Genomic DNA, 16,886 nt, shown 5'->3' on the forward strand with positions numbered 1-16,886 from the left:
GTTTCCTTTTGAGGGATCACTTACAACGACGGAGAAAAAAGGTGGTGGAGAGTTGCACTTTACCAGACGAAAATTAAGAAAAGGTCATCCATCGCTTTAGTGTACTTGTTTTAGATTGAATATCACACACACTATTTTATACATGCCTTACCACTTCGAAAACCCATGAAGAGAACTTTGGGCAAGCAAATGAAAAGACATATCCTGCATGTTCATTTTTTGTATTAAGTTTTACATAAATTTAGAAGTTTGCTTTCGTTTAAATCTAAATTAGGCAGAACATTTGTCTGAACAATAAGGTCATTGAGCCCAACTTGTAAATTGAACAGAAATGGAGTATAAAGAAGAAACTCATTCTAACAATCTAACCTCAACTTAATTGTACAGTTGTACCTAATTACTAAGTAGGATACCAACACTGAAACACTTGTAAGCATAGATCTTTGACAACACGAGGGCTCATCAGAAAAGCGAGTATTATAGCCAAATTCAGAAATTCCTGTGCTTTTGACTTTTACCTTCTACACCCACTAATAGAAACCTAATGACTAAGTTTTAGCCAATGACTAAAATTGGCAATGCATGGATCTTTTCATTGGGGGAATCAGTCAATTCACATTTCAGAAATTCAGTTCATCGAAGTTGAAGGGTGTTTGGGTAATTTGGTTTAAAAGGAACATAATATTATATTCTGTGAAATTTTGGACCCCTATGAGGATATCTATCTCTTATTTATATAAATTAAATTTGGGTTTGCCAAATCAACATGCGTTACACATCTTTGGCATGCGCATCTGGTTAACTTTGTGTGTTGGGCCAATAAATACAGAAAGGAGGGAGAGACAATTGGCTCTACTCTCGGTACCTACAGCACTTATTCCCCGACCATACCCTACCTTAGTCAGCTTACATGCACCATCACCCTTTTTCTGTACTTGGGATTTGCATATATATATATATAGCATATTCATGACTAAACAATTTCATAGTTATAAAAAATATATAATTATCAAAATTATTTATTTATTTGATAAAAATTATATGAATAAAATATTTTTGATTCAGTTGATTAAGTGTATTCTAAAACATGAATGATTGTGATCATGAGGCAACATTATAGAAGATATAAAAATTATAAGAGAAAATATAGAAAATAAAAAATAACTAGCATTCTTTAAATATGTTTATCACAACAATTGAGAACGTCGAGTATAATTTGAGTCAATGGTCAAATCTGACAGTTTTACTGAATTTATAGTTAAATTTACTGTCTTGACCACATAATAATTAATATCCAAAATTCAACTAGTCGATCAACAGTTATCACATGCAACACCATGGCATTTAAGTCTGAATATTTATTTTAATAAACTCAATTTAAGTCTCTTCTAAAACAGGCAAGCACTGCGCTGAAGATGCTGGTCAAGGTGGTGTGAGTTCACTCTTGAATAGATATTTAATTCAATTACGTACAAACAAAATAAGCAGCAATGCCATATTAGAAGTTAGATGCTCAAAACCACAAACAAATCTTATTGGTTGGCTAACATATACCAAGGGAAGAGTTAAAGTTGATCGAATTTTGATGGTTCAGTGATTCCGGATTCTATAGTACGTATACGTTGGTTTTATTTCCAGAGATAAATGGGGACAAAAAATATTGAAATTACATCAATCTTAGTTGCAGAGTGCTTTGCACGTACGTACTTGGTCAAGGTCTTCGTTAGATTTTGTCTCATGCATTTGACGGGATGAAGTAGAAGGAGAGTCCAAGTTGTTGATTGATATTCTCCTTAAAAAGGTGCAAGTGCCATGGAAGACTCATATATTTCAATTTGTTATCCGTTTTTGAAAAGTGACATTTAAACACATTTTTAGAGAATTAAGCTAATTCTGTGTCAAATCTGCTGGCAAAATTAAGTAGATCTGCAAATTGTGGTTATAATTGGAATTATTTATTTTCGTCAATTGTGGTTGATCATTGTTGTAAAGATGTTACGACAATTAGTTACGTACGTACGTGATTGTCGTTGTTATTAACAGTTATTTTTTTTTTTTATGAAAAACAAAAAAAAGACAAACATAGCCAAGTCCATGTTAATTGGAGGTGTTGCTTAATTTCTCACGCATTTCCTCTGCTGGCTAATCACTTTTTCTGTCTCTGTTTTTTCTATCTGGCAACCAAGTCATCAAAGCACTCATGCAAATCAATGCAAAAATAGAGTTCGATTTCTAGCATTGAATGGGTCAATGGTCAACGGCCTTTTGCACTTGATCATTAAAGTCCTCACTCCTCAGACCAAGACCATGCTCATCCACTGATCCAAAATTACAAGATCGATCATCACTTTCACTTGGGCTAACTTTTGCTGCAACTTTTAAAAGCTCACGTTATGTATGTGATTGTGATATACGTACAGTGATAGCTAGGAACTCGACTTTTTATCAACCTGACGTGTTTTATTCATATTTCACATACTCCTTAATAATTAATATATATATATATATATATATACAAGTGCAGTATTCAAACAAATTAAACAAATGCTTGCATGCATATGCAATATTGGATTAATAGTCAATATGCTGAAAAGCAGGTTCTATCAGTCCAAGTACTTATCACATTCAAATGCCTTTAGAGTAGAGTTTTTTTTTTTTTTTTTGGGCCAGGCCTTTAGAGTAGAGTTTAAATACGAAAGCATAATACGTACCCTTTTCTTTAAATAAATTGAACTAATCACAATTAATGCATATATACACATGTAAGCTGTGTAAGCAACGATTAATTAATTTCATCTTTGGATTTTGTTTGAGCATAAAAGACTAGAATACAAAATTGAATTTTGTTTGGATTTTGGGTACGAATATCAATTATGGTTGCCACATAAATTACGAATTCATGATCAATAATTGAGGTTGGCTAATGACAAAAACAGGTGAATTAAGATTCCTCATACTACTGGTTTCTATTAATTTCACCTAATGTATGCTTGGAAATACTAGGAGAGATAAATAGTGGGTTAGGTCTGTGGTGGGTCCTCTATTTTACTATCACATTTATATTTGAATGTAGAATCCCTTTTATTTTTTGCTAATCAATTGAAGAAAAAAGAAAAACAAGGAGAGAACAACCTTTGATGAGATAGAAAACAACAAAAACATTTTAGATCTTTATCATTTTAAATTTGTTTCAACATATATATTTGCTTTTCTGATCTGTTTAATTGCTTTAAATAATCTTTAGGATAAATGAACAAATCTAGCCTTCTTTTTCCCACTTAGAAGTCTATATCTAAACACACATAGAAATATTTCCTGGAAATCAGCTGAATGAAACTTTGGTGGATTCACAGCAAAGTTTATATTCCCCGGCCACATACAGTGTCACATTAGATAGTTAAAAGAACATCATGTACAAATTATAATGGACTAATTAATTAATTAATTCACTAAGATGACAGCCTTTATCATGGAAATAATTAATAAAAACAATAATACCTTCTAATTAATGGAGTCAGATAGCTAGGCCTGTACAGGTACCGACGAGCTCAGAGATACACAGCCTTTCAAGCGTTCAAGAATGACATTTCGACTGACCAGCCCAGAATGGTATGTGAGAGGAAGACCCTCCTTCACACACTCATCATACTTCTCCAAAGCAGTCACAATATCACTAAAATCCGGCCGCTTTGAGGGGTTTGCTGCCCAGCAGCGCTTGATCAGGTGTGCAAGAGCGGGTTGACAACTTGCCGGCAGTGGAGGCCGTTCATTCTGCCACATAAAAATAAAATGTCACAACAAAAAATAACATCAACTACTTGTTTCACAGATAACATGTACAATATCATAACTTAGTCATGCTGTATAATAATAACATCCCATCTCCTATGGCTACAGAGAATACCATCAACATGTTGCTTATCCCATAAGTTTCCCTCAATTTGAGCAAGTTGATTTTCCATAGCAGCAAACAAAGATTGATTATGCACTTGTAAGTTGTGACAATTTGAAATAGGAATCATATGCTATAAGAGCTTGGAAGCCTAAGCAGATGTGGGGTAACAGCATTGCAGCATAATAAACAAAACCAAAACTCAAAAGCAACTTGTAGATGGAGAAGCTACTTCTTGATAGTTAGGAATCCTCATGGACAAAAGAAGACTAGTAAAGGAACAAACTCACAAAGTCCACCATAAACTAAAAAAGGATGATTACTTGTTTGAGGGGTTAAAATTTTGGAATGAATTAAAACCCAAAATCGAAAGTGGTTCTGGTTTACTGCTCACAAACAGCAGAGCAGAATGTACATATGGTCAACTTAGAGGAAGCTAGGGGATCCAAGTTATGAGAAATTCAGAACCAAAGAATAGTAGTTATATAGCATAATAAATGCTTAAGATCAAAGAAGTATCACATAAACATATTTCAAGAAAGCAATTAAGTATAAAAACACTTTTGACTTTAATTAATACAAGGATTTGCAATTAATTTGAAAATAGCAATCTCACCTTCTCAGCCACAGCAAATGCAGCCTGCACAGGGGTCATTCCTTGAAAGGGAAGCAAAGCTGTTGTCAGCTCCCATAGCACAATCCCAAAACTATAGACATCAACTTTCCGAGAACAAGGTTTCTCCTTGATCATCTCCGGTGCCATCCAACGATAAGTCCCCTTGTTTCCTTTGGTTTCCTGGCACTGTGTCTCAAGACACGACGTGCCAAAATCCGCCACCTTAACCCTCATATCATCGTTAAGAAGCAAGTTATTCGATTTGAGGTCCCTGTGGATCACCCCTTGAGAATGAAGATACTCCATTCCTCGAGATATGTCAAGAGCTAACCTCAGTATGGTTTCTGTTGAAAGAGAGTATGGCTCTTTCTTATTGAGATACATCCTCAGTGTTCCTTGTGACATGTATTCCGTGATGATACAGTACACAGGTGGCTTTTTACAAGCTGCAATAAACTGTAAACGAAAAGAGTTCACCACTTAAATTTACCAACACAAAGCTCTAATTCGGTTAAAATGTTCACAAATAATTATGTGCTAACATGATAACATGTATCCACATACATAATCTAGCTTTAAGAATTCAGGGAAGGCCTAAAAAGATGTGGGGTATACATAAGGTGAATCTAATTATTACCATAACAGTTTGTTTAGTTGATAATAGTTACATGATCAAACAATTTTCGATTTGATTGATTTTATGCAGAGGTGATCTTAGCATTTCTCAAGAGCTATTAGTACTGAAACTTGGATTTTGGTTACCAATAGAACAATTGAAATTTTCACTTGGGATTTGGGACATAAACCTTACCTGCACTATGTTGGGATGAAAGAGACGCGAAAGCAGAGCAACTTCAGACTTGAATTGCTGCTCAAGTAAGGCTCTGGTCTCCTCCCTCTGGTTTGGAATCCTCACCATTTTCACAGCAACAGCTCTCTGCTTGTAGATTCCCCGGTAAATCCGACTGTGTGCTCCGGAGGCGAACTTGTTACCAATAAAAAGCTGAGAGAGATCAGCAGTCCACTCCTCCTGGTCCTCCTTTGACACCTCCCAAGTCTCCACATTTTCCGACTCCAATATCATAGACCATGATTCCAAGCTATCAAATCTCTTCCTCTCCATGTTGTCCATGTCAGAATTCATCTGGGATTTCGACGAGGAAGGGTTTGGTAAAGACTTTCCCTTGGACGACTTTCGAAGACGAAGTGCATGGAAACATGAGGTCGCCATTGGCCCTTTACGCAGAATTTGGTATTATATGAAATATGGGAATTGAAGCTTGTTTTCTACCAAAACAAACTATCAAAAGGAATTTTCCTTCTGAATGTGTGAATTGATTTCAGGAAGTGCATGAACTGATTCAGAAACATGGATTACAGAGAAGAGTGGGAAACAAATATGGGTTTTCATGAAGTACCGAAACAAAGATGTTATCAAGGAATATTTAGCTGCATCAAAATTTTCAGAGAAAAAACACAGTGATAGAAGAACCAAGAGACTATTTTCCATGTAAAAGATAAGCTATTTTTGGTCTATCAAAGCAGGAATGAATGAGTAGAAGCTTTGTGATGAAAGCAAAATTAATACAGGGAGGGAGAGATAGTTAATTGGTTTCATGGTTTGAAGGAGTGGAAGGAAGCAGAGGAGGAGCAAATGCATGAAAATGCAGATTTTTCCAGATAAGGAGAAAATGGGTGAGCAGATTTTCACGGTTGTTTGTGATAGGATGGATCAGGAGGATTAGGTCGTTCAGCAGTAGAAAGATGAATTCAAAGGCAGAGATTTCAGGGGTGGCTCGTGATTGCTCGGTTCAAAAGTAGTTTACTTTATTTATATGAACGGAGGGAGAGAGAGAGAGAGAGAGCGCGCTAATCTGTTATGTTTCTGTTGCAGGTTCTTTTTAGCATCGTCAATGCCAAGTTGCCAAGGTGGCAAGGTTTTGTTGGTTAGATTGAAAGAACTTTGCTGCTCTTGGAAACTTAGGATATACCCCATTCTTTCAAGGCCCTGTTTGTTTGACAGTAATATGAGAATGAGAATAGTAATTATATTCCATTACATAATTATCCATGAATGTTTCATGGAATGGTATTGAGATTTTCATTTAAGCGTTTGGAACAATTATAGCATCGAAGTTAAGAAATAGCTTGCCATTTTCATTTCTGTGTTTGGTAAATCTCGGAATGAATGAAAAAAAATAATAATCTTTCAAAAATAATTTTTTATTATAAAAGAAAACTCTTTTTCAATATTAACAAATATATATGTTAACAATATACCGTCATACATTAAAATTGAAAAGGAAAAAAATTCAAACTAGTTTGTTGGAATGCTTCTTTTAGATTGGAGTTTGATATGTTAGTCAAAAGAAATGCTTTATTGATATAAGAGGAGAACAACATATATTAAAATAGAGGAGAACAAAAAATATTGAAATTAGAGAGGAGCCCAATCTGCTGGTTCGATCTCCAATTCTAAGGCTACTAGTTGATTGCTCTGCACCTTCTCTTTCTTAATTCAACAAAAAGTTCAATAAAACTAAGGCACATTTCCCAGTGGAATTTACGAAGTGAACATATAGCTATGAACAATCCAGAATCATAGAGATGAGAAAAACTAGTACATCAATGAACAAGATCAGAGTCACCAGACACAGTGAAATCTCGCAGTGGCGCGCAATTGATGAAGAAGACCACCAATTTCTCACCGCTCCGACTGAAGAGAGGAGTGATTTCAACATGTAGTACATGCGAATCAATTTCGACAGCTAAGTTGGAGATGTGTGCGAGATCCATAAGAGTTTCGAGTGACATCACCAACCCCAGCATAAAGTAGCAGATTCGATGGGGGGTGATTGTTCAAGTTTTTATTATTAATTCTTAGATTCAGTTTTACTTTAAAATTTGATAGTGAAGGCATTCAATTTTTTTTTTCCCAATATTTATGTTATTTTGTATAATTGTCGAATAGTAAAATAGGTATATGTTTTAATTTTGCATTCCTATGATGGACGAAATACAAATACCACACCCTCCCTGGTAATTGGATTCAGCCCATTTAGCGGAATTTGACTTCGGTAGTTCTGATTCCTTTCTGCACTGGCGGATCTACAATGGAGTCAATGGGGTCAATTGACCCCATAAACCCAGAAATCCTACGCTTGAGGAAATTGGTTGATCTTTTGAACTCATGGATGTTGGTGGAGTTGTAGGGATAAACTGTTTGAAAAAATGTCTGAAAGAAGAGAGAAGGAGAGAAGACCGTCAGTGGAAGAGTGCTTGGATATTTATTTTGACTAAACGGATAACAGAGTTAGCTTTCCAACCCAAAAAACTTGGCCACTAAAAATATTGTTGTTTCTTGAAGGGTAGAAGTTATTATGATCTTTGTCTTGAAAAAAAGAAAGGTCAAGGTAACTTAGCTGGGTAAGGTTGCCGAAGATGGAAGATGGGGATAAAAATAATAGTATGAGATATCCAACAAATTTAAGGAATGAAGGTCCAATTAAAGTAGGTACATGACCAGAGAAATTTGTGTTCGCAACATTCAATTCCTTCATGGATTGCTCTTGTTCAGATTATTAGGAAAATAACCAGTTAGGCCTATGTTATACATCAGATCAAGGACCTCTAAATTTGATAGGTGGAACATGCCTACTGGATCTTGACCCCATAATATTCGATTTCTGGATCCGCCACTGCCTTTCTAGACTTAAAAACTTAACCAAACAATGGGTCTTGCTAGAACGGGAAGTAAATTCTCATTCCTGCTATAGTTTTTGGCCAAACAAACATGGCCTAATTGTAATGCCACTTCTTCTATTCTCAAATGTTATACAAGGGTTAGATTATCCCAAATAGCATGACCGTAATACTCATATTATAATTTATTTAAATCGTAAACTGTAAATCGTAATATTGGTATGTAGTGTTATTAATTTATCTAAATGACTAAATATATAAACTTATCGTTTACTTATATTATAATATATGAAGTAGTAACACTAAATGACGGAATTAGGATCATATCCAAAAAAATTTGCAAATGGTCAAGAAAGATAAAATTGGGCTAGCCCCAAAATTAAAAAAATTAAAAAGGGATGTTAAACAAGGAGCTTCTTAGCCCCAAAATTAAAGTTTATTCAAGTGGATGTATAGGTGGGCTGGGTGGCAACTGAAAAGTGGAAGGTCATTAGCCAAATCATGTTGCATGTTGTGTTATTGCTGATTTGATTTTATTTCCTGACAACTGGACTTGAAAAATTGATAGTTTTTTTAGCAAAAAAAAATAATAAAGGTGGGCTTTTTAGTTTAACCATATCAAAATTGAATATTATCAAATACTCATTATCCTTAATCAAGGATTAGAGGTTTAAAATCTTTGAAATGAGCTGTTACTCACATCTATACATACCATCAATGATATGATTGACAATGCCTAATCTCCTTTATGTCCTTAATAATAATTTTTTATGGCTTTCTGAATTCTTCCTTCCATGACTTGGAGATGAGATTTAAAATCATTGAAATGATCTATTCCCCTCACGGGCCTCATGGCCCTCATCTATACCACATGATATGTTTGATAGTACATGCCTAGATAATCTCCTATAATCCCTTATTCACTTTTCATAATGAAAACTTTGATGGCTCTGATATCAGCCCAATATTTCACCAGTGAGTATTGGGTTCAACAGTTCCTTTTATGGGTTTTCAGCCCAATATTATAAGAAAGAAGCAAATTAAAAATTGAAAGCATTTTAGACACATGCCCAAGCTTCAGTCATCCCCACTATATTCCATTTTTGAGAGGAAAAGAGTGGATGTGGGGTGGCAGAGAAGAAAATGTTCTCAGCACATTTCAAAGTGTAGGACCAAAGAATCAAGTGCGGATTTTCTCTATCTAGCTTTGCACAATTTCTTTTAGGAGTACAGTGCAAGCATTCTCATAACTCATAAGTATGGAATCAGATTAAAGAGCGAGCATAAGCAGAACTGAATAATGTTTCTTGCACAACTTAGTGCACAAATATGATCTGTATTCTTAGGTTTGTGGACATAAATTAAATGTCCTAATTAATATCTTGTGGGTAACCAAAATATCATGGCACATGTGGAATTAATAAGATGGCTCATACCTCATGGCAAGCAATATGAGACTTGACCCATTATACCAGTTAGTTTCTTTTCATATCACAGTAGCTGGAGGAAAAAAGAAGGTTTTGGGGTGGGGATCACCTTTTAGTTGTAGTTGGGTTCTGCTGTCTATGTCTGTCTTATTGGATATTATAAAAAGTTTTTATCAACTATTCTTTACTATTAATTTATGAAAATCTACATAAATTAACGGCTGATATTATGACGAAAATTAATATTTGTTTGCTCATAAAATTTAGTGCGGTGTTACAAAGGCAATAATCAAATCACAATTAGAGTTCAAATCTCCTTCTTTTAACTTAGAAAATCTCCTTGCCAATACAAACCAAACCAAGTCCAAAAAACAAACAACAAATGTGAAAGGCTATATTATAAGTCTGCCAAGAAAGAATCTCTCTAAAACTTCTTTTTTTTGGGGCATTATATCTAGACATTTATCTCGATATTTACCATTGGTCACATGCCTCGCTCACTCAATGGTCCAAATTTGAATCTTATTTGGTTAAAATATTCTCCAGTTGGTTACTTGGGTTTTCAAGACATGATACTATGATAGATACATACCTAATAACCTAAGTTAGATTTTGAAGCAGAGACCAAAAGCTAAAGAGCTTTCCAAGATAATGGTCTCCTACTTTGGATCTCTGTGACCGTTCAGTGTAAACATAGGCATATATATGTATATAATTTTTTGTATGACATAGGCATATATAATTAGATGATAAAATCAAGAATGCCACTCAGTGGCCAGTGCATAAGTTTTGTGCCTCTATCCTTTTTTGGTCAATAGTTATGTGCCTCTATCTGAAAGCCTACTTCTGACCCACAAAAATATATACATTTGAAAGCCCACTAAAATATAAGCCAACTCTAAATATAAGGCTCCACTAAATGGGTTCACAGTTACTATGGGCCTTTGGGCTACCAATTCCCAATTAAGGTTGTCAAACTTCTCTTCTCTCTTGTTTGATCATCTCTGCCGGGTGAGAAAGACTTGTCTGTAACATAGTTGCATTGAGGTGGCATCACACTCCATAAAATATTATTATTCTCACCCTCACTCTTCATTGTATGTCAGAAAAATAAAATAATAATCTTTTATTGAATGTGATGCCACCTCAGTGCAACTATGTTACACACAAGTCTTCCTCTTGCCAGGTCACTATTTGCACTCAAAATGAAATAAATTATCATGCACCAACATCAACATAGAAATTGCAATTTCATCATGGGGTCAACATGAAAATCAACTTCCTAAGAATGGCTGATCTTGGATTTATTCAGCCATGACTTTCTCCATATTTAATGTGCATCATACTCATCACTCATCAGTCATATCATTTGCTTGGTATTATTTGAAACATGAGCTTCATTTTGAATGAGATGTTTCACTTGAATAACAATGATCTCTCTCTCTCTCTCTCTCTCTCTCTCTCTCTCTCTCTCTCTCTCTCTCTCTCTCTCTCTCTCTCTCTCTCTTTCTCGTTCTCTCTCTAGTGTGTCTCGATCACCGACAAGTTTTTTAATAACCATGGGAAAAATTCTTCTCAAGTCTAAACTCTCCCATTTTCTCTGGTAAATTCTTATGTTTGTCATGGTTCCCAAATGAATATATAAGTATATAACTATAGATATTCTACTAATTAATTAAGTCTGAGGTGGTTCCTCAATAGGACATTGATAAGCTTTCTATGTAATTATTAATTTGCTTCTCCTCAGATAATAGTTTCAAGACAAATTAAGTGCCTCTTTATGTATAAAAGATTTAGAATGCATGGCCCACAGAGGCAACTGATTGTCTAAATTTGGCTTATCTACTGATATTAATCACCACCTTCGGATAAATTAATGATTCACTATTGCTATATAATAAAGTATTATCATAGATTCATAGATGCAGTAGAGCCTGATTGTCATGTTTAATTAGGATCCATAATTAGAGTTATTAAAATATTGGGTCCGGGTCGGGCATGCATATTGGGCCAGGTCTCTGGATGAATAGTTTGGAATAACTTAACTATAGTCTAGTTCGTTCCATGCATGTATAGGACATCTTATCTGTACAAATAGGCCCATAACCCAAAACTATTGTTGTGAAAGTAACATCACAAGATATATTAACATGGAGTTACTATTTTACTCAAATTATAAATTATAACTTGTTACACCCAAGATCTTATTAATCCAAATTAAAATAAATTACATTAATAATTGTACACTTATCATAATTTGAAACGTAAATTCACATTGTATTTTTATCATATATAATAATTTTTTGGCTTGATAGCCATTTTGCTCTCTCAACAACTGCTACATAGCTATAGTTGAGAGAGCAAAATGGCTATCAAGCCAAAAAATTATTATAGCTATGTAGCAGTTGTTGAGTAACTTAGTTAGAAAGGCTATTGAATTGCCTCTTCTCACCCAAGTTCATTTTTTCCTTCCCCTAATAAAAAAAAACTATGATTTGTGTAAGCTCTTAGGGTCCGTTTAGTTCAAGTTTTGGAAGTTTGGGAATAAAAAATCAATTTCATTCCTACTTTTGGTAAATGCAGGGAAGATAAATAGTTTCCTGACCCATAGGAATCTGATGCACCCAAATGGGGGAAAATGAATCCTTCATTCCGGCTTGAGTTTTGTTTTCCCCCTCTTAGGAAAACATTTATTGCACTTTTTTTTTGCAAATATGCCCCTGCTAATATTTAAAAATGCCAAAATTTATCCAAAACAACTTTTCACATTCTTTTTATTCTTTGTTTTAGTAAATAAGGGTATAATTAGAAAACTAGACAATTTTTATTTCTTATTCTTGTTTAAACCAAACATGGGAATAAAAATAAAAAGTTAAATCTTGGTTTACTTTTCCAACATTATCAAACACAGTAAAGAAAATCTTACATTCTCTTCTATCTGGAAAAGACATAGGAATTGATTTCATAAGAAATAAATTCTGTGAACCAAACGGGTCCTTAGATTTAGCTCAAGTGATAATGGTAGGTGATATAAAGGTTAGTATTAGGCTAGATCTAGTGTTCGATTCACTCTAATATAACAAAAAAAAAAAAAAAACTTATGATCCATAGGTTAAATTGCCTCCCAAATTAAAATGGCTATTAAACTTAATTTATTTTTAAATTTTACAGTCCTATCCACAGGGCTATTCAAAATTTTAAATGTATCCAATATACAGTGAAAAGCAAGACTCTTTTTTTATTTTTTGGTTTGACTGAGCTAAAAGTAAGGTTTCGATCTTAAAGAAGAATAAAGAAGAAAGGAAAGATGCAAAGCTAGTGAAGCTAACGTAATTTGAAAAAAAATCCAGCGAAAAACGTAATTTCGAAATAAGGATGTAAACAAAGAATCCTTGCAAAAGTAAAAGCCGAGAAGCTTTACCACCATTACAAACTATCAATGGGTACGTCTCAACTCTGGCCCACCACAATAACATTGTGACCAAATCGCCCTTTACCATACCTTACCCCGTGCGAAGCACAATGCCAAGTTGCCAACAATCAACCAAATTTATTTGCATTGAATTCGTCACCATTCACCAACTAGTAAGTAGTAATGGTAATGTATTCATTTTCACCAAAAGAAAAAATGGTAATGTATTCATATAATAATAGTAATTAAATCATATATAATAAGGCCTGTTTTAAGTGTTTATGAAACCACAAACTTGGAGCCGCATATTTTTCGCCACCGATCCGCTTGAGAATTCAATTTCCAGTTTTACCCTTCTAACTTTTTTATATTTTCAGAACGTGGGTTGTGACGGAGACGCCCATTCTGGGACAGTCACTGTTAACCACTTAACCACCTTGTCCTTGAATTCTGTCCTGTATTAAAAGAAAGAAAAAAAAACACTAATAGCCAATTGGTTGCTTCATCACCGTTGATCTCAGAGAATGATGGGGCGGGACCCTTCAAGTACAAACAGTCAGACCCACAGTCTCTCACACTATGATTTGGAAGTATTCTCTTTGTCTCTATGTATGTACCACCGACTGCAGAGCTTGTTCCATTAGACGATAACACAAAGTATACATTATGTGCTAATCACGCTCGTTCATTCATTATGTGCTAATCACGTAATGTAGTAATGTATTTTTTTTTTTTGGCCATTAATGTTGTAATGTATTAAAGTACTAGATGTAGGAAGTTTAGACTGATTGTCATTTAATCGATCAAATCAATTAAATCGACTAAACCAAGTCATTTGGGATTCCATTTTTACACACAAATATTATTTAGAAAATTAAGATTAAATATCAAATTTTAATAATTTTTTGGTATAACATGAAGACCATATAATATTTCAATTGAACTACTAAATTTAAATGTAGTTTTTTAGATTAGGTCACAAATATATTGGCTCATTTGATTTGAGCCCTTTCCATTTGACATTTTTGTCCTTTAGCCCATATATGATGAGTGTTAGTTAAAATTGATAAGGTTTTGACAAAATTGCCCTTGACGCTTTTAGATTATCTTGAAAATTTGCTAACGTAGTCTCAACTTCACATTTAATTGTGACTGTACGACACTCACAACTTCAAATTTAGTTGTGACTGAACGACAGTCACATCAAAGTTGTGATTGAACGACAGTCACATCAAAATTGTGAGACAGTCACAGTTAAGTTGTGACTTAATTAAATTATTTTTAGAGAATTATACTACAATATAGTATAAATAAAGGTCAAAACAATATTTTTACTCAAAATAATACATAGTATAGTGGTGTGAGTTGTCTATTTCAATTTACCAAGACAGTCACAGTTAAGTTGTGACTGGATTGATTTTTTTTTAATACAATATAGTATAAATTAATGTAATATTTGTGATGTAATTTTTTTTTTGTAGTGGCATGTGATGTAATATTTGTAAATTTTAAAACCTTTTACTTTATTATTTTGTTTGACTTTTCAACTAGTATCTAATCTAAAATGCTATTTAATTTTGGTACATAAACTAAAAAGTTATTGAAATTTAGTAGTTAAAATCAATGGACCTAATATTATTTAGTTTATAAAATGAATAAAAATCGTTATGCGATTTAGTGAATAGTTTAAACTATTTATAAACCATCTATACTAAATCAAACCAAATAAGACTTTAATATCATTATGTTAATTGCATATTTATTTTTTCGAGTTAATTACACTTACACCCCATGAGGTTTATCGCCTTTTCACATACACTTCCTGCGATTTTAAAAATTACACATACGCCTTTGAGGTTTCAAAACTATTACATATAACCCCCTACAAGAGAAAAAAATAAATAAACAAAAAATAAAATATTTGTATTGAGGTTGGAACTTACACCTTAAGTAATATTATTAGGCCATTTAACCCATTAGTATGCCTTTTTATATAATTTCTCATCATTTTTCGTCTCACTGTAGGGGATTATATGCAACAGTTTTGAAACCTCAAGGGGTGTATGTGTAATTGTTAAAACCTCAGGAGGTGTAGGTAAAAAGACGATAAACCTCAGAAAGTATAAGTGTAATTAACTCTTATTTCCTCCCACTTTTCTCATTACCCCTATCTCAAGCCTGCTCTAGATGATGCCACCATGCCCTTTCTCTCTTCACAACTTCTTCCTTCCATCTTTTTTGGCCCTTCATATTCATCTCTTCATTATCTAGTTCATTGGCAGAGCCATTAGTTGATTGGCTTGGACCAACCCAATTTGTATTTTAGCTTAATAGTCATTTTGTCCTCTCAACCATAACTCTTTGTTTCAAATTAGCCCACAAAAGAAAAAAAATTTGATAAACTAATTTAATAAAACTTTTAAAATATGTCATTTCGTAGGGTTTTGTCCAAATTCCAACCAAAAGTTTGCGTGAACGAAAAATAATTAACTCACGTCCAAAGCCTAACAAACCCACAAACCCATGTAATTTCTTAGACATGAATAGTTAATTTTGCCCTCACTCGAAGGGCATATGAATCTTTCGAATGTAAATTTAGATGAAATTTTAAAAAAATTGATTTACATTGACCTATTTAAAAGTTTGATGTCTTTATTTACCAAATTTTTAATTTATAAAGTAATTTAACGTATGATCATAGTTGAGGTGACAAAATTTAAATGACTACCAAGTATTTTATTTTTTAATTTTACTATGTAGCTTTATAACCCAAATGATCTTAGGGTTTATTTCATATTTAGTACCTAAATTTTGACCCTTATCTTAATGTGGTACCTAAACTTTTATTTGTCCCAATTGAGTACCTAAACTTTTATTTTGTGTCTAATAGGTACCAAAATGAATTTTTATTAAAATTGTCAATAAAAATTAGGGGCAATAAGTATATTTTAATTATTTCTTTATATGTTTAAAATTATTAAAAAAAAAAAAAACACACAATAAACAAAAAAAATTAAAAATAAATTTTTTGAAGTGACTATATTGGCCCTAACTTTTGTTGATAATTTTAACAGAAATTCATTTTGGTACCTATTAGACACAAAATAAAAGTTTAGGTACTCAATTGAGACAAATAAAAGTTTAGGTACCACATTAAGACAATGGTCAAAGTTCAGGTACTAAATATGAAAAAAAACCATGATCTTATTTCACCTTAACCCTAATCTCTACCCCACTCTAGCCCCCCATCTTTGATTCACATCCCTTTTCTGATTTAGCCTTTTATCCTAGGCTTATTTTCTTTAACGCTTTTTTACTCAAATACCACCTGAACTATAAAGGGTGTGCTCAAATACCACCCAAACTTTTTTTCTTGCCATTTTACCACCTGAACTTTCACATATTGGCCAATTTACCACCTACCGTCATTTTAGTTAAATTTTTTGTTTATTTCAAGGGTATTTTCGTCATTTATATAAAAAAAGCATTTTAAATATTAAAAAAAAAAATCTAATTAAACCCCCTAAAAAAAAAGGGTATTTCCATTTTCTAGTTTTTTAGTTTTTAATTTTTTTTTCTAATTATATTTTTAAAAAAGTTTTTAAAATAATAATATTTTTTTATTGTATTCAAGGGCAAAATGGGAAGTTTGGGAAATTTTTTGATGATTTAACAGAAAAATGGATGTTAGGTGGCAAATTAGCACATATTAATAATTTCAGGTGGTAAATTGGCAAGAAAAAAAGTTTGGGTGGTATTTGAGCACACCCCCTATAGTTCAGGTGCTATTTGGGTAAAAAAGCCTTTCTTTAAAGGTCTAGACGAACCTACGTTTTG

At 33.3% G+C, this 16,886-nt stretch overlaps 1 protein-coding gene across 1 annotated transcript; it reads right to left on the minus strand.

Moving 5' to 3' along the window:
* Positions 1–3,372: 3,372 nt before the first annotated feature.
* HT1 (Protein kinase superfamily protein) lies at positions 3,373–6,286 on the minus strand. The gene is made up of 3 exons (XM_086228733.1): positions 5,320–6,286; positions 4,509–4,964; positions 3,373–3,771 (listed from the first exon to the last, which is right to left on the minus strand). The coding sequence occupies exons 1-3, from the start codon at positions 5,737–5,739 to the stop codon at positions 3,523–3,525; spliced, it is 1,125 nt and encodes a 374-aa protein (XP_086084859.1). The 5' UTR covers positions 5,740–6,286; the 3' UTR covers positions 3,373–3,522.
* Between the last annotated feature and the right edge of the window lie 10,600 nt (positions 6,287–16,886).

Source organism: Dryas octopetala, chromosome 1 (assembly GCF_963921425.1).
Source record: "Dryas octopetala chromosome 1, drDryOcto1.1, whole genome shotgun sequence".
NCBI classification, from domain to species: Eukaryota; Viridiplantae; Streptophyta; class Magnoliopsida; order Rosales; family Rosaceae; genus Dryas; species Dryas octopetala.